The sequence below is a fragment of the Phocoena sinus genome, chromosome 3, assembly GCF_008692025.1.
Source record: "Phocoena sinus isolate mPhoSin1 chromosome 3, mPhoSin1.pri, whole genome shotgun sequence".
Lineage (NCBI taxonomy): Eukaryota > Metazoa > Chordata > Mammalia > Artiodactyla > Phocoenidae > Phocoena > Phocoena sinus.
The window spans coordinates 79,804,575-79,827,893 of NC_045765.1; the positions used below are offsets into that span (position 1 = coordinate 79,804,575).

The window sequence follows — 23,319 nt, forward strand, 5'->3', positions numbered from 1 at the left end:
CCTCCTGGCCTGGCCTCATCACCTTTCCTGTTCCAGTTTAACCAGGGCAAGAAGACAAGATGTAACTCCTCCCAGCTGTGATGTTAGCTTATCATTTGCTAGATTCCAGGTAGCTGGCTATATATGAATTCATAATTTAAAATCCTATCTCAAATTTTTATCCACTTACAAGTGGATAAAGCCTTTTGTCTTATACATTTGTACACTTTTGTGTGTGTGTATAAATATTCCATGAAGCAGCAAGGTCAGGTATCTTTTGAGATGGGTAAAGAATACCACAGAGTAGGTCTTTATGGCAAGGGGTAAAAAAGAATGTTTTGAGGTGTGTGGGAGTGCCCTGAAAGAGAAAAAATATAGAAATAAAAGGGTCTCGGTTTAATTCTCCTTTGTACCCAGAGGCAGCTCTGCAAATACCATCCTAATGAGCCACTGCCTAGCCCCTAATCTCATAAAACCCTCAGAAGGGAAAATGCATGAAAGGCAGAGCTGATTCTATCTCTTTTGATATTTGTCCTTGGGTCTACTTTTGGGGCTCTGAGAGCACATGAATTAACATGAACAAGTGAAAGCATTCAAAAGTAGGCCTTTCCAATGACGAGCCAAGCCAGTTACCATACAGCTTGCATATTTATTGAATACTACTAAAATAGCTAAAATACATTGGGTACTTGTTGTGAGTGCATCAGTAAAGATCACATTGCTACAAAAGCCTGCATATTCAGCAGTACACAACTGCAACTCTACGGAAATGCCACAGATGCAAAATACTGTTTTCTTGCTCTATTTACACAGCGGATATACCTATTCTAACAAAGGAGGGTGGGGGGTAAATGCACAGGAAACTCAGGCCAATGGGGGAGCGAGAAGAGAACGAAGAAGTGCAGTGCATGCGTCGGTTGATGTGTAACAGTCAGAAGCGGGACAGTTCAGAACAAAGCCTGCCCTGTCAAAGGAAGAGCTAAAAGACAGTTATATAAAAATTAAGGTGGGCTTTCAGACTGGCTAACACAACAACATTCCATGAGTGGATGGTATTGTCTGATTGTATTTTTGTTTATCCATTTCATTGGGAGCAAGGACAAAAATGTAAAATCTACACCTTGCTTATCAGAACTGCCGAAAGAGAATGCTCTGCCTTTAAAAAAAAAAAAAAATTTTGTAAAAACATTTTTTTCCAACCTAATTTTTGGGAAAGGTCTAATTTTCATGTTCCTACTGAGATGTCAGTTTTTTAGATTTTTTTCAGAGGGCATTTGTTAAAAAAAAAAGTTTGCCCTTTCTTCCCCAAATATTCTTTCAAATGAAAAGAACCAAAAGAGACACCTAAAAATGCCTGTCAAATTATTGCTTTTCGTTCTCTAAGTGAGGCAGGCGAGGCTATGGAAAGGAAGAGATTTGGTAAGGAAATTACAGTTTTGTGATTGCTCCCGCTACAGTGACTGCGTGTCCAGGAGTGCCAGCCCATGAGACATGGGTCTCTACCGCTCTGTGGTGGCACTCACTCAACCTACAACGCTGAAGAAGAAAGCCACACTGAAGACACAAGGAGAACAAGTCAATCCAGTCTAGAGAACAACATTCGGGGAAACAGAGTACCAACACCTTCTTAGAACATGAAAATAAAAAATAACTCCATCAGAGCTACCTTGCCAAGGAGCATGTTGAAAGTCCAAAATAGCACCATTCATCAGTGTCTCAGGTCCTGTGGCAGCATCTCGGTCACTTACCACAAGGAAACAATGAGTTTCAAACTACTTCTATACATCGAAAGAGTACATGGATAAAATATAGAGATATACAGACAATTGATGAACATAAACTACTAGGCTTGTTACATCTAAATGAAAAAAAAAAAAATGGGGACTCTCAGCCTCTGCAAGAAGCAGTCGGGAGCTGTGTGAGTGAAAAGGCAGAAGTGGACCGGTTGTGTGAGAGCAGAGGGGGTTTGAGTTGTGGAAGACATCGTCGTAGCAAACCAGGCCTGAAGGCCCACCTGTAAGGGCTGTAAACGTGGATTCACAGTGTGAAATTCTGAGCGTTTTCACTTGAGTCAGAATGATTAAAAACTGGTTTGATGATACCTATTTGTCCACTGTAAATTCTCTAAAGCAAGGCTCAGAGTCCCATAGTTTCTTCTTATACTTGATGATTTACACAGAAAAAAATCCCATATATGATACCATGACCTCATCAATACCCATACACCATGTGTAATACAAATGGAGGTGATTAAAAAGAGAGGAGGTAACTGATTCCCGGGGAGTGGAGCTCACTGCTGCCAAGTGGATGCAGGGAGGCAGCCTCGGTCTGGCCATCCTTCTTGCGGCTCACTTCCTTTGGGACAGGAAGTCTTCCCTGAAGAGCACACAGACAGACACACACAGAAAAGAGACACACTGAGTCACGCTCCTAAAACCATTTGAAAACTTTTGCTTCTCTCTCCTGCCTTTTACCCCTGAACTCCTGGTGTTTTGCAGAGTTTACATATTAAGCACAGTTCACCTGAATGTAAATATTAGGTCTGTCGGGGCATGAAGTAATTAAACACTAGCTGCCGTGGCTGCAGTGCCATCAAGTGCGTCCCTAATGGCTGGGCCCAGCCATGTAGGAGACAGCATTCCCCAGAGTCAGGTTCCTGAAGACAGTTTCCAGGATCCGATAGGACCCCCGACAAAAGACTGGGTGAGAGGTGTTCCTAGGAGTGCTAACACTTTTTTTAAAAAGAGTTCAGCGGCTGTGGTGGGGATATTTGTTTTCTAATACATAATAAAAATATTTAAATCATGCCACAACTGCAATTTATGTACAGTTTATTCTAGAAGCAACTGGGACAGTCCCTATGGGCCTTACAGTAAGAACCAGAAGTGGGTACCAAAGGCAGGGGAATGTTTGGGAGGGAAATCATGTGGGCTGGGGGTGGGAAGGTGGCGGCTGCAGAAAAGAGGAGACTAGTGGGAAACCAAGGCCAGAAGAGAGTGAGATTCAGCTAGATTGGACTGCCTGGGTCTTTTCTAGTCTCTCCTCACGATCCTGATGAGTGAGGGTTTCGTGTTTCTGACTAGGAGAATCCAAACGCACTGTGACTGATGATCCTTTGAGTACCCACAGGGAGAAGCTCCCTATCACAACCAAACAGCAAGAGGACAGGACAATGAAGCCCATTTGCCCAAACGATGATGCAAAATAAAGGTCTTATCACAACTAGACTTTATGCCTCATTCAGAAATGAATACAGTGAACATTTGACAAGAGTCTCTTTTAGCCTAACACTTAATTACTGGAGTTGTCTTAAAAAAAATTATCCACTATGGTTTTAAAAGATCTGTTTTTTGTTTTCTTTTCCTTTTTGTTCAGGTCGCATGTTCTAACAGGATCGTTATAATAAGCCAATTTGACTGGATATAAGTACTTGGGTTAAAGTGATAAACTTGCTTTGTGATCTGCAAATTACTTTATTCGAATTTTTTAAATTCGGAAGTCAGGGCCTTCCAAGCCAACTTGAAACCAAATAAATGTTTTCAGCAGCCGCCAGAGTGAACTAAATGTAACAGATAATTCAACTTTAAGAAGTCTTATTTACTGTATAGGGTTCCCATATTAAACATCTGTTATACCTAAATATGCTTTAAAAATCTCAGACTTTGAGAGCATGTGACATTTTTAGAATGTATATGAAATCCAGTCAGTACGTACTTTAATGCTCCAGTCTCAGTTTGTGATTTAGAGGTTGTTTTGGTATTATTAAATACCAACAGGACCAAACCAGAAAATTAAATTAAAATATAATTCATCATTTGCACACACTTAAGGATCTAGATAAATATCCAAAAGCATTGTATTGGGCAGTTCCCTTCACTTGTGAAAATAATTTCAATCCTGAAATGTTGGCATGCAATCCCACTACTTAAAAAAAGAAATCCACTGTAATCCTGATGTCTTTAATGTCTGTTTCTCCTCCCCTATCAACCAGTTAGCATCATGGTTCAGGATATGACAAGCTTAAGTTTTGGACAAATGAAGAATTCAATGGCTGTTAACTGTCATAGGCCTAGAAAGGGAAATCAAAAGTTCATAACACATTTCACTCAACAGCTATACTCTTTGCATGGCTGGCCTTAACACTGCCTCCTTCAGACTTACTGTGAAGTGAATATATAGAACATCAGTTGGTCCTTATATAAGTCTCAGTTTTACTAATCTCTTATCTCCACAAAAAATATACAACAAAATGAAATAAAGAGCTGGGTGGGATCTGGGTAATGGGTAATTGGGAAAGAAGTCCTTTCAGGAAAAAAAATGTGAAGGAGATTATTTCAGATTTGAATTTATCATGTTTACTATTTTTTTCTCTTTCAAGGACCCAAAATGTTCACGCATGTCTTCCCTTCATTATTCATGTTTTGTGTGCCTACTATATGGATTGAGCACTCTATTGGATTTTAAGTCAACGGAGACAAAAGCAGTCCCTCCAGCCTGCCCTTAATTAACTTGCTGTATGGGAGACACCTAAATAACTGGAGGATAACAAGGCAGTGGTGGTAAACCATGCAGGGAGTTCTGCTATGAGGCACCCTGGGGAGCTCCTGGGGAGATAAAGTTCTGTGTATACTCTCTTTGGAGGCTGGAATTTACTAGATTTCAGTCCCTACCTCCTGTCCTTCATTAACAACAAAAAAAGATATTTCTGCCCCCATTAAAGGAATTTCAAGCTTCTGCAGCAAGGGGAGGAGGTATTTTGAAGAGGAGACACAAAGATGTCTTACTCCCCACAAGTAAGGCCCTGTAAGAATTCATACACACAGTGTCATATCTTCTTCCTCTATCATCCACCATATAATGGTCCCTACAGGACTGAGGAACTTGAGTAATCCAGAAGGCTGGAGGAGGGGGTGTGCTCCTAGACGTCCCTTCGCTGATATACTTCAGGTAGGATGGCCCTCTCTGCTGATGACTGTTAGTACATGAATCCCCCAGTTACTCAATAATATGCTTTGGGCCAAGTAAGCCAAGATTGTTTTCCATATGATTATGCAAAGACGTGCTTTTCCAGAAGGCAACAGCTAGGAAAAGGACAAATATATTATGCTTGAAATACTATTCATATATTTAGAGAGGAAAGAACTCAAAATAACAGAAGACCTGAATTCCAGGATCCACTATGCCAGCCCCCTGGAGCATACCTCAATGCAGGGAAGGCCTAGGACACAGACTGGCCTTCCAAGAGGAAAGGGAGGCACTGTTGACCTCACTGAGGAACTTGCCCAGTCTTGCCCCTCTGGTTGATGCCACCAGTATCAAAGAGAGGACCTCTGGATGCCTCAATGGGGCAGGAACTAATGAAAAGACTATACTCTCCCCCTGCTCTTCCATAATCACATCTTCCCCTCAGCTACTCAGGGGAATTATGCCTTGAGGTGGCCCAGTAAAGAATGTCTAGACTATACAGCACCCCCGGTGGTGTGGTCCTGCTGAGGAGGTGGGGTGTGGGTGTGTTTTAAGTAAAGCTCCAGTATTTTAGCACAGCTCCACCCCAACTCTACAAGATCAGAACAACTCTAGGTCAGGCAGGGCCCAAATCATTTGGTTCACCTACTTTGCTGCCAATGATTTCGACCTTGACCTTCAGAAATTCTCTGGAAGATTAAAAGTGATTTAGAATTGTTTTCTTCCAGTGCAAACTGCCAGTAGACATAATCTCTTTAACTAATGTCTGCCTGTTAATAAAAGATAAGAAATTGCTGAAACCATTAAGGGTAAGTAAGATAGTTTCCCAAAGTTGAAATGACAGTAGTAGCTGGGGAGTCCTCTCCATTGGTCAATTACACTTAAGAAATTTTTAAATGGAAATTTTATTTTCAATGGACTCTATTTTTTTTTTTTTAATTGCAAAATCAATAGGTCAGTGGTAAAAAGTACAGTCCTCCTTGCTTAAGGTCAAATTGATATTTACCCTAACAGGAAAGTCCAAAGGTATCTACAGTAAAAACTGGTAAATGTTTTTTGTTGTTGTTGTTGCTGTTCTGAAATGTTGCTAAAATCTAAAATGTAAATTTTACAAATTTTCTTAAGGCAGAGAATTGTCATGCCTTAAGATGTCTGAACGATGAAAGCATGTTTATAGAAAATATTTTTAGGCTAAAAATTAGAAGAAAAAATATAACATCTTTTTTATATTCTTTCTGTTTTGTTTCATGGGTAATCTTATCAGATAGTCAGGTATTATTACCAGACAAAACTATCACCATCTTATACTCTTAAGATATCTTTTAGTTAGATATCTTCATATTTGAGTTTATCCACCCAGGAATGGAACGAACAAATTAAAAACCTGTAAAAGGTACATTTGACAAATTGGTTCCATGATTCTTAAATGAAAATTTGCTTTGGACTTTGGACTTGTCAAGAAAGAAAGATACTATGAACTGTAAGAGTCACAGGACTTTAGGATATTCTTTTTCTTTTTGTAGTATATGTTATTTCCAAGGTCATAATAGTATCAGGTTAATGGATTATTATAGTAGACAATAATGAGTATTAAAATTAGAAATAATTGGGTTTTGAAATTGTTTCTAAATGGAAAAAAACCAAAAACCAAAAACCAAAAAAATCTTAACAAAATGTCAGCTAGAAATCTTACCTTAGGAAGCCTTCCCTCCATTTCCTTGTTTGGAAATGGTTCTTGACTGACCCAGACAGAAAGCTCTGGGTAATAAACCTAGAGAGACATAAAAGTACACACATTCAGATTAAAAACTGGATCCACTCTGAAACCACTTGGGAACAGCTTAATGAGCTCAATTTTCCTCAATGGTCACTTATTTGCCAATTGCAACTTAGAGTGCTGGGGAAGCCTGTCAGTTCTTCAGACTGTCAGTGTGCTTCTGAATGTACACTGCACTCAGGAGAGTTTTAGCTCAATGTCTTCCAAGACCAAGTCCAGCAGAGCAGAGATATCAATCAGTGCTATCTTTTAGCATGCAAAGTGGTAGCTTCATGGCTTACTGCCTGAGCAAACTAAGGCACTGGGGAGGCCTAATTTTCAAAGCAACCTGTGATAAGCATCCTTGCAAAACTCCATGTTTATGAGATAAATGTGTCGTGTACCCACCAAACACTGTTAAATTCTGATTCATTTATTAGAAGGCTCAATTATGCACAAAACATATGGAGGAAAGGAAGAAGCAGCCTGTATCTTCCCCAGATCCACACATCCGCTGACAACATACTCTGCCCAGCTGCCTGAAAGTAGCCAAGTGTCTCAGAGGGGCAGGGCAGGGGACTGGTGGCATCGCCATGAATGATTCAGAGAACGCTAGCTGTTGCATATGGGGGTGGGGCAGGGGTGGGACGAGGTGGAGAGAGTGAGTCCCACTGAGCAACTCTTCTTTTAATATTAAAAAGGGTTATGACCATCCTAAGAAGGTTGCTGACTAGCTGTTCTCCATCTCTGGTAAAGGCAGGAGAGGGGATAAGGACTTAAATTACAACTACAGATTTAGGTCAGCTGTAAGGAAGAACTTGGCATAAGAATTGTTAAATTACTAAAAGAATTTAGAGAGGAAAACTGTGAAATCTTCTTTAAGAAATTTAGAAACCGAATCCAACAACCATCTGTCAGGGCTAATTTACATTTGATACAGCCCTGCTTGAAGGGAGGGGAGAAAATTAGGTAAGATTCCCTCCAGATCTGATTCTCTAGATGCTGTAAATGAGCTTCACATTTAATAAATAATATTAAGAATTACACCTCATTAATTGGTTAACAGACTTGTATGTCTTTTTTTGTTTATTTTTGAAAGCACTAGATGTGGTAGCCTAATCATCAGGCTGACTGCAATGTTTTCAATGTCCCCATCAGTCACTTTGGTCAGGGGGTCTGAGGCACAAAATGTGATGGCTGTGCCTATTTTGTGGGAGAGTCTAACAGAAACTATCTTTGCTCAATCCCAGGGACGTTTATGGCACATCCCACTGTACGAAGCAATCTTACATGCATTACCTAATTTATCCTGAAGATAGGTTGCAAATAGGTCTTATCATTACACAGAAGAGGAAACTGAAACTCAGAAAGGTCACATGACTTGCCCAAAGTCACACAGTGTAGGATAGGACTCAAACTCAAGCCAGGCTCCCAGGTTCTGAAGCTGGGTTCTTTCCGCCATCCTGATGCCCTCGAATTATCCCAGAATGCAAATTGCCTACCACCTCTCTTTCAAAATTACACCAGTCCACAGCCACCACACACATTTAGGTCTTAAATATTTGAGAGCTCATGCTGCAAGAACTGGGCCTGTTTTCTGACTTTGGACTGGGTCTGCTTTCTGGGCCATGCGGTTCCCCCAACCCCAAACTCCTGCCTCTTGCTCAGCTTTCCCTGCTCTGCTCAGCTCCTTCTAGGAGAACACCACCATCTGCCTTGTCTGGGACAAACAGCCACCACTGACATTCCCCTGAACCAGGAATGGGTGAAAAGAACAAAATTGCAATCTTAGATACACAAGCTTTGTTTAAGGCTTGAAAGAAAGTCACAGCACACAGAATCCCACTTTGGGAAATTATAGGAGATCTCAAATTGGGACCTACTGTAAATTCACTCAAATAAATAGATAAAAGACGATGACATCTCTACATTACTGCTTTTCAAGGCATGCTTTAAGTATAATTAAAAACATGACACGTATCAGCAAGAAATAATATTCTACTGTAAACCAAAAACATTGATAGAAATACACGTAGAAACATAGTAGGCACATGGATGCAATGAAAAGCAAAATCAAGTAAATGTTGTATCTGTTTTCTTATGCTTTTTTATGATATTCTACTTTAACAAAATGACACTACATTAGCATTTAACTTCTAGGTCTAAAACATGAATACTGAAGCCACCCAAGTCTGATCTGTAGGGAAAAATAGCTTACCCCTCAGAAATTATTATACTTACTGTTACAATACTTATTACAAGTTTTTTTCCAAGAACTTTCCTTTTTTTAAAGAAAAACAGCCAGCGACTGTATGCCAATGAGTATCTGCCGGCAAATCCATGACTAAGGAAACTTCCTTCCCTACTTCAAATTTGTTCTTTTGAAACATATTAATTCAGCTACAGATTGACCAAGGGCATTTCTAATTAGGCATTTTCTTAGTGTGTGAATCATAAAGTAATCAGTGTATATGTTAGGAAAAATAAATGTCACTTTGGCCTTGTGGTAAATTCATCTTGTCTCCTTCTGAGTCAGAATTTTAAGCCAAAAATGGCAGGGACATATAAGAATCTCAATTACATTCTTAACACCTGTCTGGCTGGTCTCTAAGAACTCAGTATACCCCTGGACACAGAATCTAAAGGGGAGTAGTTAAACTTTTATTTTTTGGTTTGGGGAAAAGGTGGTAGATTATTAGAAATATATGCTACCTACATTACAGCTTTGTTCATTCCTATACCTGTGGTGTTTTGAAGACTCTTAACATGAAGGACTTAAGAGGAAAAAAATCAATGACAATCATTATTCTTACTCTCAAATAACTTAGAATACCTTTGTCCATGTGGGTATTCACCATGAGTTTGTGAAATACCCACAGCGTGCTGCACACAGATAGACTCTGGATATCACAAGAAGAGAAATACAGTTCCTGACTCCTAGGAACTCAAATCAAGGGGCAGGGGAGGCAAACAGCAGGGGCGATAGATCCTCTAAAAGATCATTTTAAAGCATGTGCTATGGGCTGAACTGTGTTTCCCCCCAAATCCATACGTTGAAGTCTTAACCCCCAATACTTCAGAATGTAACTGTATTTGGAGATAGGGTAATAAGGAGGTAATTAAGTTAAAATGTGGTCATATGGGTGGGCCCTAATCCATTATGACTGGTGTACCTATAAAAGGAGGAAATCAGGACACATCTACACAGAGGGAAGACCATGTGAAGACACAGGGAGAAGACAGCCATCTACAAGTCAAGGTGAGAGGCCTCAGAAGAAACCAACCCTGCTGACACCTTGACCTCAGATCTTGAGACTCCAGAATTGTGAGAAAACAAATTTCTGTTGTTTAAGCCACCTAGTCTGGGGTACTCTGTTTTGACAGCCCTAGGAAACTAACACAGTGTGTTTTAAGTGCAATTTTTAAAAATGCATAGGTTATGTCAACTGTAATAGTGGTTGGAATATCCATCAACAGATTTAAAAAAACAAACAAAACCAACATTTAGCAAGACATCCACTAGTGCTGTCAAGAGAGGAAGTATGGGTGGCAGTGAGGGATCTCGGAGGGTATGTGATGGCTGCCAGATGCAAGCCAAGGAAGACAGAAGGCTGAGGGGTAAGGATGTAATGAACTCTGTGGGGGGAGGCGCCTCCACGGCCAGATCTCGCTACAGCTCTCAGTGGCCACAATAGTAACGACACAGATGCAACCCCACAGGCTGCTTCTTACCTAGTTCAGAATATCAGAAGCTGACAATGATCCTGTGATAGAGGCTTCTGAGTGCTGATAATATGTGGGTCAGAAAAGAGGGTAAGTTGATCTATCTTTCCGGAGAGCATCTGTTCTTGCTGGACCCCAAAGCTGTTCATTCTTCTTGGTATTAGTCAACTGATGCTCCGAAAGTGGACACATGGTTTAAATTGTATCCCTTGCATTCAGGTTTCTGGATTCAAGTTTGTGTTTTTCATGAAGACCGGTTAAACTAACTTCTCCTCTCTTAAACTTCACCAAGTTCTCTCTTGGTGGTGGTGGTGTGAGCACCTCAGAAATGTAAGCACATGGGAATCCCTCACAACTGTTGTTTTATTAAACAAGTAAACCAAAGTTTGTCTCAGTCTTCACAAGAGAAGTGTGTTCTCTTAAAACTGTCTTCCATATATAAAATAAACAACGGTTTGTTTTTGCTCAAGTAAAATCCTCAAACCCTCTCGAATACTGCTCTTCCAGATGTCAGGAATCAGAGAAGCAAGCTATAGCCTCAGCAATTAAGAAAACATCAGTATTTGTGAAAATACAGAGGGGATGAAATATTTTAATGTTTTAAATTGGAGAACATGCAAAGGTTTTGCTTGAATTCGGGGGAAGGTTGAGTGTTTATGCTCATTGAATATGTTAGTCAATGCATTTTTTTTTATAATGCCACATTTATCTCATTGATGACTATGTTTAAAAACAACAGAACACGAAGAATCATGTTGGTTTAAATACACTAATCATGATAGATATGTATTTAGATATCCATGAGCAATTCTTAGTTAAAACCAATATTTTTTGCTTTCAAGTATACTTAATATATTTTAACCCACTAATATAGTTTTATGGAGAAAAGGTACTATGTCTTCCTGATTCCCTTAAATGTATTTGATGGTTGGGCATTTAAGTTTCAATTGTCTATCACTGCATACAAGTTTAGAAGAAAATGCTCATGGTTTTTGCCTTTTGTAATCTTTATTTCCTTCTTTCTTTCCAGGCTTGTTCTATTCTCAGGGCAATGCATAGTGAAAAATAACTTCATTTTTTAAAGTCTATAAGACAATTAGCTTGTGATGATTATTGCCAAATTAGAATTTGTCCAAATTAGAAAAATAAAATGTGGAGGAATCAGAGACCACTCAGGCAAGGTACCCCAGCCCCTCAAAATGCCAACTAGATTATCAATCAAATTATTTTTTCTAACCTCTCAAGCTTTTCATGGCAAAACTTGCTATTTATTTTCCAACAGTATAGTCCACATACAGAATCAATCTAATTGACATGCTTCCTATCACTTCTACCAAACTGCATGTAAATTTTGAAATATATCTATTTAGTACCTGTTTCTAAATTTGTATTTTCCTCTGCTCATTTACTGTCTTTATCAATATTTCTTTGGGGAGACTGTTATATGAGAACAATCTTCAAAGCAGGGTCATAGCTTTATTCGGAGCCTAAATATACCACAGACATACATGCTGCTTATTTCGCTGGTTAACGTAACTTCTCAGAAACCTGCTATGAAGATGTTGCATGGCTTGCTTGTTAATGACCATAATTATAATATTATTTTCTACCCTTAGTGGGATTCTATGTGCTTAAACAATGGCCTTTTTATGACTTACCAAGGATAGGTGCCCACCCCCAGCAATTAGGAGAGGGAACTAGAGCGGCAGATGTCCAACCTGCATAATTAATTCTTTGAGCAGCAAAGGAGTATATTTTATCATCTCTCTGCCAATGTGTGTGTGTGTGTGTGTGTGTGCGTGCGCGCGCGCACGCACGTGGAGCCATGTTCTATTCTGCCTAATTGGCTGGGAGGTTGTGAAACCCAGTACTGTAATACAAGGAGAATTTATGTGCACATACATGCTCTTCATTTCTGCAAATACCCTTTGAAGTGGTGCTATTAAGAATCTCCCTCAAAAGTCAGTCTTCTCCCAGGTGTTACTGGTCATGGGAGAGGGCAGAATGTAAACTGAAACCATAAATGAGTTACAAGGTCATTTTCTCTGAACAGCATTACATCAAAGATTAGATGGTGCCAAAAGATGATGCACTGAGCTGTCTCTCTAGAGACCTACTCTTAGAGATCTGCCTAACCCTGTGAATGCTGCTTGGAGATGGAGTACACAGTGGGGGAAATGACCTGCAATTAGAAGACCAAAAGATAAATATGCAGAACACTGGGTCATTCAGATAGTGTACGTCACCTCTGCAGATTCTGGAAAGTAAAATAAAAGTGTTAGTTGGTCCCTAAGTTGGCCAACATTCTGGTTCGAGAATTAAGTGAAACATCCAGCGACCTAACTTAAATACACACACACACACACACACACACACACACACACACACACAGGAGCTGGCTGTGGTAACAATGGGTAATCACAGAGAAAGACTTACAAACACCTGACTGTTGCACTCAACCACAAATGCCCTCCTGCTAGAAAGGAAGGCATGGCCTTTTAGGGCACTGCTGTATTACAACACTTGCTGACACTCCCGGTTTTTCCATGGCTTGGTAAGTTCTTAATCTGTAGAAATGAGGGTGGGAGAGACAACCGGGTTCATCGCTCACAAACTGGTTAAGCCCACTGGTATTAACTTTGCTTTGGGTGCATATGTTTACTATGGGCACAGAAAATGTCCACATTTTATTACTATCATGCAGCAGATTATGTTACTGCCCGTGATTACAGGCCAGGCAGGCAAAGGATTCATATCTCTTTACTTTGTGAGTTGCGGTGTTTGAAACAAGCTGTGTAGAGTTTAATAGTGGAATCCTCTCGATTCCCTCTGCTGGTTGTGAAGCCATCTTGAGAGGCCGCTGATGAATATGTGGGAGCCTGACAGCTGTGGAATTTCATTTCTAGATTTCAACTAGGCAGAGAAAGGAAAAGGAAGTCTCCTCACTGGCAACAAAATGAAAGTGTTTACATGTGAAATTAATCGTCAGCACAAAGAGCTTTCACAGTCACTCTGTTCCACAATATAATATTCTGCTTGTTTGGCTGCTGAGTCTTTTAAAATTTGATTTCTATGAATAAGAACAAAGACTTAGTTAGAGGAGCCAGGAATCAAGTCAGGAGCAAGTCACAAAAGGTTAACAACATTACCCAACTCTGCTCTGTCACCCTTCTCTGAAACCATGCGCTATGTGAGTTTGGGGGGTTTGGATGGTGTGTGGTTCAAGGCAGGGGTGAAGCAGTAGCTGGCGAACTCAGTGTGCTGAACCCGAGGTCAGTTGCAAACGTTTGTATTGTGCAAACTCCTCTCATCCCAGCCTCATTCCTTTCCAACAGGAACGTGCCTAACACAAAGCAATCCACCTAAAGGCTCCATAAATCCAAAAAAGGGAGTTACTGATCGAGGAATTCTCAGATTTCTGCCAAGGCACCCTCCCCTGGGCTGGAGGTCAGCCTGGTACAGGAATCAGAGCCAAAATGTGGACTGGACTCCGGGAATTAAGTTCAACACTTCAAATCTAGACTTTTAATGGGCGACTTTTCTTTTCAGTGATGAAGACAAAACAAAGTACAAAAAGCTGATAACAGCCCAAAGTAAACCAGGAGAAAAAGTACAAGAAGAAAGCTTGGAAACAAATCTCATAAGGGATATCTAAGAAGAGATTTTTTGAACAAAGGGAAAAAATAAAGCAGCTTTTAAAAACTCTAGTTTGAGATTAAGCAGTTTGTGAGTGAACAATAAGAAAGTGCAGGCCACAAAACAAGACATTTGCTCTTTTCAGCAGAAAAAAAATACTGGCCTTTGTTAACTAGCAAGAAAAAAAAAAGGCCCCTCAGGCATTTAAGCACAGCATAAGCTTCTCCTCGCCCCATGACCTCAACAAATATGTTAATAAAATCTTTACCTCCCTGGAGTGGAACCAGAATAAATATTTACTTAACACGTCTGAGTTCTAAGTCTGGACCACCTTATTCCCTTATATAAATTGGTTTTCATTTGTAACCAAGAAATCAGAAAAACACCACATCTTGCAATGTTTCTCCTACTTTTAAGGTGAAAGAAAAGAAGGAAGGATGAAAGGGAATGAAGGGAGGGAAGAGAGGAAGAAAGAAAGAGAGAGAGCAAAAGACTGAAAAACAGGAAAACAAAGGAAGGAAGGACGGAAGGAAGGAAAGAAAGAAAACCATATTGGGCCCCAGTGCACCAAACTGCACTTAGGAATTTTTGAACTGTATTCTCTACCACAAATGAGAGTTACGCTGTTGATATGCTTTCCAATACTAGACATCTGGAACTAGCAGGACTTTTTCCAAGCACATTCCAAAGTTAATAGGAAACATCTAGACTTGCTTTTATTAGCTGGTTTGAATAATTTTAGGTATGCTGGGTTTCAAACAACTATAAGAAGTCTGATTTCTACTCACCAAGAATACTGATTTTTCTTTCCTCTTGTCCTGAAGTTACTGCACCATCCACTAAAATCTTATAAAACTTTTCACCAACAACATGGAAGAATAAGTCCTCAAAACTCAGATTTCTTTCGCTAAAGCCCTCAATCAAAGGCTAGTGCAATAGGTATTTATTTATCTGGACATAAGGATTTGGGGTTCTTCTTGATCTGGATGAATGATGAGATAGCCAGTTGCTTTTGATGAGCTTGTGGACATTTCAAAGCATTCCTATTGATGACATGAGCAAGACTGACTTTTCCAGAAAGTGTGTATTTTCTCCCAAAGTGCTCATTCCGAAAGAAGTTATTCTTGCTTTCCATCAATGCACCCTCTTCTGCTGGCAGCTGCAAACCGCTCAGCATTTAGCAAAACACATTTCACACTTCAGTGCTTGTCTTGCACCGTCTTGGTCATTCAAAGACTGATAACTCTTTAACAGCAAACAGCATCATAACAGATCACCAAATTTGGAGGGAAAATGGTTTCTGTTGTGGAGAGGGTGTAATTAAAACTGGTTTAAATCAGAAGCTAGTTGATTATCTTATAAGAAGTTTGGCTTTAAAAAGGGGGAAAATATAGCCAGATCCGTATCTGCATGCTGTAAGTGTTTAGGTCACAAACAGGGCACTAAGAGGCTTCCAGTAACCTGTCCTCTATGAAAACTGGCAAAAAACTAAAAGTACAAGAGGAATAGAATAAGGTTAGGATGGATGTGCCCCTGTACACCACCTGGATTTTCAGCCCCACTGAGTACAGCTTGGTCTGATTCAGTAGAAGTCTTCTCCCTGACAAAGGCTCAGTCAGGCAGTACCATGGGAAGCAGAGAAGACCTATGGGGGCGGCCACCAACCCAAATAGACAAGGTGTTTCGGTACTGGGAGTCACCCCAAAAATACTTCAAGAGTTGTGAAGATAACTGCAAAAGGAATGCCAAATTAGGAGGCTAAATTCCCTGGGAAAGGGATCACATATTCCAACTGACGCAAAAAAGCCAGCTTTGGAAACTCAGAACTTCATTCCAAGTCCTGACTGCATTCTGCGACAACAGAATACATTGACATTGACATCTTCTGGGCTTTTCCCCCTGAGTCCTTCTTCCATTGCAAACCAATCAGCAAAACTATACTACTCCAAAGGAAGAGAACTGTGAGCAATGCATGAGGGTCGTTGGAACCCACACGGGCAGAGTATGTAAATTTGGAGACCCACAGTTTTCCATGGCAATGCATACTAGAGTTCATTGTAATTTTTTTTTTTTTTTAATTTTAGGCATGTTTTCCAGGCACACTCATTTAATCCTCAGGGTGCTGTTGCAAGGACGAAGTGCATCAATACCTGTAAAGCCCTGGCAACAGGGTCCAGCACACAAGGACTAAGTGGATCTGGGGTAGCTGTCATTATCATCACCCTCACAGTCTGACAGATGAGAATGCTGAGGGGGAGCAGTCAGGGAGCCTGCCCAAGATCACACACCCAAGAAATGGAAAAGACAGGATGCAAACCCAGTCTCTCTTCTCGGAGAACACAGTCTCTCAATATTGATCTTCTCTGCTATTTCCCCAGAGCTACCTGCAGTGGCGTCATGAGGCTCCTGAGAGCTGGGGCCTGTTTTCAACCCCCAAGTAGGTGCTGAGCACCTACACTTAGTGCCCTTGTGATGAAATTTAGATAGATTTCTGACACCTACTATCAAGAGTAGTTTTCTCAGAAATATCTGTTACTCTGCCAGCTGTGTTTCTGATAAATAGCTGCCCTCAAAAATAACTTACCTAAAAAAATCAGCACTGTCTGAGGGCACAGAGGGTGTGCTCGTCCACATGTCACTACAGTAGTTGGGGAAAGACTACTCTTAGAGCAGCAACTCTCGCTTGGCTACATGAGGGCTGCGGATCTAATTAAACCCCAGCAACACCTATCACCACAGTTTTGTCTTTTTCAGTTTTCCCTGGAAGGAAATGTTCAGCACAATATAAATATCTAGCAAACACTGCAGCTAATTACAAAGGGCATTTGCTGAGAAACCAAATGGTTTTCATATGACCCCTAAATGAACTCTCAAATGACTTCTCTGATGGCCTAGTAACGGACAGTCTAATCCAGAATATTTTTCTTTCATCAGATGCCTTTGAAATCATGTTCACTGTAACTTTGCTTTTCAAAATTTCAATTTCAGAACAAACTGTTTAGTCAAAGGAGAATTAAACTCTTATCTTTACCAATGATATACAGATATACAAGCCATACACTACATATAAAGTAATCCTAGTTGAAGAGGAAGAAAATAAACACTTATTAGACCAGAGAGGCAGTGTGGAAACTACTAAGAATAGTAATTCAGAAAGAAAAAAAAATTTAACCCGATTCCATTTGGAAACTTTTAATTAATGTAGTAGAAATGCAGTCAGTACTAAAGACAGAAAAATGGAAAAATAGAGATCAGGGAACAAGCCAATTATTAGTTATTTCTATCATGAAGGTAACAAATAGAAAATAACAAGGAAAGTAGTATCTGATCCTCAGACTACAGGCAGAGTACTGTATTCAATCAGTCAAAGACATAGTGCCCCTCTGGGTTTGTCTGAACAACGTAAGAATACTGATCAATTTGGTAAAAATTCACATTAACTATCAGATGAGTTGTTTATATGATGCCAAAGAAACAAATTTAATTGAATTTCTGATTGAATTGATTGTGACAGTGTAGACAATTAATCCTGTAAAAGAAAATTAAAGTTTCAAAAGGAGTCCTCATGAAAAAAAAGCATAGGCTTAATGAAGATGAAATGAAAAGATATGGAGACTTGACTCCCAGACCTTGATAACAAGATCAGAACAATTTGAGATTCTATTATCAAGAAATGAACAAAATATCCAAAGGCCAGAGGCATTCTGTGATGTATAATTAGACCTAAGTCTCCACAGGGCACATGAAATGGAGCCTTAGTTGCAGTCCAGAGCACCTAGGCTTTGGAAACAGTCAAATCCAGGTGACTAAGGATCAAAATTACAAAGATGAGAAGGGCTCCAAGAAGATGTAGGCAGAATTTTTGATGCTCTATTAACTGAATTGGTTGAGTAGATATATTAATTGATTATCCAATCAATAAATCAAGAACTAGTTACCAAGTACTTACTTTCTGTGAAGCATTTAATATTTAGTAGGTAGCTTTCAGCTCTAGAGAATGAACATATTATCAAAGAAAATGTCCCATGACCTTGGGCTGGAAGTGCCAAAGTAGCAAAGAAAACCCTTTTTTTTTTTTTTCTCAAAAAAGTTTTTCAGAGCTAAGCCACCAAATCCTGGATATCTATTCAGGAAAGGAGAGGGCTAGTTAATGAATTCATCTTTTCAAATTCTAATTCTCTTAGCCATGCAACCACAGAAAGTACATGAGATCGCATCTTTCAAACAGTGGGTCCGTTCCCTGCCCAGTATTCATTCTCTCAGCCAGTGTTAACTGAGTCCCTACAACGCAGCAGGCACTAGGCTAAATGTTCAACCATGTGCTGCCAACAGTGCACGCAGGTTCAGCAACCACCTGGCAAAGGTGCACAAGAACAGACTCTCCCCTCATGGTCTCAGTAAGCCTTTTGGTAACTTTCACTATGACGACAATGAAGGACAAGAAACAGTCCTTCTTAGTAAAGTGCTTGAAAACAATCCCTTACTTGGGTCATGTTTATAAGTATCTTAGTCAATAAGTTTTATTCATCTAACTACAGACGCTAGTTTTTCCTTGACAGTTCTTAACGCTGGCTGCCAAACACGCAGTATCTTCTAATTTCTACTTTCCTGTCCAAGAATGGGTTCTATATCTGACACTGACTTTATCCAATAAAAGTGACCTCAAAATGCCTGGACCCATTTTAAACACAACTTTTGTAGATTTCTCCCTGTTCAGCCACTGGACTGCAGTATTTTTCCCTGCTGGAATTGTATCAAATACAATTCAGACAGGAAGGCTGTTACCTGCCCCAGTAATCAAAGGACACTGGTGTGTGATGGTGATCTGAGTAAGGGCTGGAGTGGAGAAGGGAGAAGAGCTAGAACCGGGCAACGACACCAAAACTTCTGTGCACGTTATGAATCTCCCTCTTGTTTTAATTGCCTATTGGTATGAGTCTCTGGCTCATATTTTCACTGGCAACAACTATTCAGCCATTCTCCCTTTCTTTCCAGTCAATGGCTCTGGTTCCCAATTTCAGCTTAAAAGGGGCAAAGAGACCTTCCTTTCATCAAGCACATTCTCTTAAATATCTTCTCCTTCTCCTTTTCAAACACGAATTATGTTTGTATTTTAGTCTATGAAAGTGAGGATAAACAAGGATAGTGTAAAATCAAGGGTTTAAAAATACTTCCAGTGAGATAATCCTAACACTTTTCAGGCACAAAGCTTAGACTGGAAACCATTCTAAGGTAATAAGAGGCAATCATTTCACTTATGAAGATTTCATTACCTTGTGAAACCAGAGCAGATGATGCTCTACCGTCATGAATGCCTTAGTCAGACTGCTGAGAGGCAAACTGGGACCACTGGCAAAACACCACTGATAACCTGGAGCACAACGGCACCCCACAGCCAGTGTTCTGGATGGATGTGTGACTCCACCCTAAAGATGAGAGTCCTCTTCCAGCAGACCACACTGAACTAACCTTCTGGACACTCTCGGGGCCTCTTCTGTCTAAAGAAGTGTAGAGGAAGGGAGCACAGAACTACAGAACTGGTTTTGTATTGTGCTTAGACTTCACTTAACTCTCCCCTTTTACCTCCCTAACAAACACTGAGCCTTCTTTATTCAGCGAGAGGGGTTTTCAGCAGCAAATTCATCACCCGTCCATGGTGATCTCATTTCCTGGGTCATACATTCTACAATCTGCACTGTCGCGACCCTGCGAAGTGTTGGGCTATTACTAGTTGTAAATCTCAAGGTGAACCACCCGGTTCTGCCCAGAAATAACAGATCTCCACGTATCCCTGAGCTCTGACTCATTCATTTATTCCACAGACATGTATCGATCACTAAGAGTGTGCCAGTTCCTACACAGGTACTGGAGCAGTGGTCAGAGTGGTTCATGGAGGTGCAATCTATTCTAAGGTCCATGAAGGTTAGGGGTTCCTTCTACTTTGTAGGAAAAGAATGCCAATCAACTTCACTAGCTGTTCTAGAGTTCCCTCTAAATGATGAAACTTTCCCACATCTGAACTCACCATCCTGGTAGAGGAAAAGGAAAAAAATGAGGCATCACAGCCTCAACTGCTATCATAAAAAGAGGCCTGATGTTCACTTACTAGTGGTCAGTGTTCGTGTTTCAAGTTTACAATCTTGGAGGGTAGAAAAGCATGCAGAAAGAAGCCAGCTACAAGTAGACTGTTGTGTGATGAGTGTACAGAGGAGCATGAGATCATTCCTGCTGGATGTCCTGGGGTGAGTTTCATGGAGGAGTTGTCATTTAAATTCAGTCTGGAAGAAGAGCTTTATTTTGTCAGGAGGAGCATTCTTTCTAGGACTGAGTAAGCAAAGGCACAGAGGGAGGGCCTCCTGGGGCATGTTCAGAATAACAAGTGGCCTGGTCCCTCTAAGAAAATATATGCTATAGTAGCTAGAAATAAAAGATGAGTTCACATAGTTCCTGGCATGGCTGCCCAGCCACAGGAATTAAACTTATGAAGGTTTAAACACCGAAGTTGAAAAAAAATACTTGAAAGTATGAGGTGGGAGTAGGCTTAAGGAATTCAAGGAACAGTGCTTACCTATGTCACTTACTGAGAGACTTAAGGGATGAGTCCAAACTCATCTGAAGGGGCCAAAGGAGCCGGTAAAATCGTTTCATATTGAAAACCTTGCAGCTGATGCCTTCTGAGTCTGTGCTGTTTCCAGAAGAGGTTGCAGAAAAATCCTTCTTGGTCTTGGCTTTCCCCAACTTTTGTGTATCATGTGACAAGATTCCCTTATGATGGTCACTAGACTACTGACTAAATTAGTAACAGCCTGTAGGCCTCAAATTGTAAACAATTTTATTATGGTGATGTAAGTGTTGGCTTGAACTCTGAATACGTACATCTGGCTAATCAGGAAGAAGGAGAGAGAGAGAACCAGCTGGGTGTGTGTGGTTACAACTGATTAGCACATGGCTACACCCAGTTAGCCTCACAGAAGGGACGCATGGGGCCTCATTTCATGCAGCTGGCACGGCAGCAACACCCTCTCTGGCCAAGTGGACACTGACGAACCCTCTGGCATTTACCAGTGGAAGTGTTGCCACCTTCTCCCAAGAAAGAGGTTAAGCGTATGCTCCCTTCCCAATTCCTTCCAGCTAGGGACCTTCTTTCTTTTCCACCACTCCATCCTGACCCAAAGAGAGTGAGAGGCAGCAGTAAATTAAGCTTACAATCAATCAGAAGGTGTATGTGAGTGTGTGTGCCCTTTTCTGTTGGGCACAATCAAAACGCAAAGAACCTGAGACAGGCTGGAACCTGAGTGAGAGCCTCGGGCCATCTCCAAGATGCCCGCTCAGTGGCTTCCTCTGGCTCAGCACATCAAGTCCTCAACCTCTAGGTCGAGTGTGTGAGGTCTGTCTTTGAGAGCATAGAGGCCCTAAACAGGGAGGAGGACATTCCCTACCGTAGTAAAAATGCATTATGCTCACTCCTGTAAGCATACTTTTCTTTAATGAGAAATATGCTTTTCTCTCAACTAAATCTACCGGAATATTCTTAATTCTTCATTCACTCAATACTTATTAAGGATTGATGCTAAGCCCTAAAAATCTTAAGAATGCATAGTACCTGCTCTCAAGGAGCTTCTGAGTTTCAAATTTTGTGCCCACTCCAATCAGTTGTTAACAGAACAAGATTGTGAGGATTGGGAAATCATATTCAGGGTGAATAATAATAATGAGCGTCAAGACACTGATTAGCAATGTCTGCCACAGGTATATAGCAGGAGTCAGTGGTGGCACACATGCCATACATTTGTCATCTCTGGGTCTAGCTGAATTTCTACCTCCTTAAAAAAAAGTTTTTGCCTATAATCCCCAGTCCCCAATAATACCACTCTTCTGCATTTTACAATTTAGCACTAGATTATACCGCAAGACAATGTTTAAGTTTGTCATGCATATTAGTCTTCTTGCCACAACTAAAATATAAATCCACTGAGGCCACTGGCCAACTGTGCACTTTCCATAATGCAAAGAACTAAGCGTAAAGAAAATGCTCAACAACAACAACAAAAACTTGTTCAGCTGACATGGGAATATATGCATAACCCTACTGCTAACTCTTCTCATTTTCTTTTTTTTTTTTCACTCTTCTCATTTTCTTCAGTACTTTCAGACATGGCATCTTTGTTTTCTTGGGACCACTTTCATAATATCACAGAATGAGATTATCCTGGAAATAAGTACCAGTGGAAGTGTACTGGGAGCAAAGTACAAAACTGGGAGCATAGGTCCTCCTGGATCCCAGAGGGGATTTTTAGGACTGCAGGAGAAGCTGCTGTGAGTTTTGAGTACCACAGCTAGATCAAACCTGGAGAGCTAGCATCGTACCAGGTTGTTCAGAGTGTGGTTCTAAATGCTGGTAAAGGTGAGCAATTGCAAGCCATTCTTTTTGGGTAAGTGGCTTTATGGCTTAAGCACATTTTTTTTCTCCTGTTAATAAATAATGGATGATTTCCCTGGTGGTGCAGTGGTTAAGAATCCGCCTGCTAATGCAGGGGACACGGGTTCAAGCCCCAGTCTGGGAAGATCCCACATGCCGCGAAGCAACTAAGCCCATGCGCCACAACTACTGAGCCTGCGTTCTAGAGCCCACAAGCCACAACTACTGAGCCTGTGTGCCACAACTACTGAAGCTCGCGTGCCTAGAGCCCATGCTCCCAACAAGAGAAGCCACTGCAGTGAGAAGCCTGCGCACCACAACAAATAGTAGCCCCCGCTCCCTGCAACTAGAGAAAGCCCACCTGCAGCAACGAAGACCCAACGTGGCCAAAAAAAATAAAATAAATTTATTAAAAACAATCAATAAGCCATTGAGGTACATTAAAAAAGAAAATGGGGGAAGGAAAATAATTTCCTGTGGAAACTAAAATTACACTCACTTCAACTTCCTAGCTCTTTAGAGGAATGGAAGGATACAAATTACTTCTAGTCCACGAAAACTAAACAAGATTAAGTCATTAACGATTAATTTTTTGAAAGTCCAACTTAATAGGTATTAGCATGTATAGACCAAATATTTACTGAGCTTCTAACATATATTTAATACTTTATTAAGCACTATATATGAAGTTTATAAACCCTCTGGGAGCCTATAATTTAGCTGGTCAGTGAAAGAAATGTATGGATCCAACTAACAAATAATGCAAGAGAGTATAATCTAGTGTTACACTAGGTTAATACCATGTCACTGCTACAAATAACTGAATTGATATTTAGAATTT

The 23,319-nt window shown here is 40.5% G+C and overlaps 1 protein-coding gene across 2 annotated transcripts in view; it reads right to left on the reverse strand.

Moving 5' to 3' along the window:
- Positions 1-608: 608 nt before the first annotated feature.
- The window catches only part of NREP (neuronal regeneration related protein), a 29,190-nt gene continuing 6,479 nt past the window's right edge, over positions 609-23,319 (reverse strand). For both annotated transcript variants that reach the window (XR_004349363.1, XM_032628368.1), the window contains exons 4-5: positions 6,638-6,715; positions 609-2,355 (exon numbers count right to left, since the gene is read on the reverse strand). Coding sequence is in view for 1 of the 2 variants with exons in the window: in XM_032628368.1 (XP_032484259.1) it covers positions 2,230-2,355; positions 6,638-6,715 (204 nt within the window). In the remaining variant the exon portion in view is untranslated. The remainder of the gene's footprint in view (positions 2,356-6,637; positions 6,716-23,319) is intronic.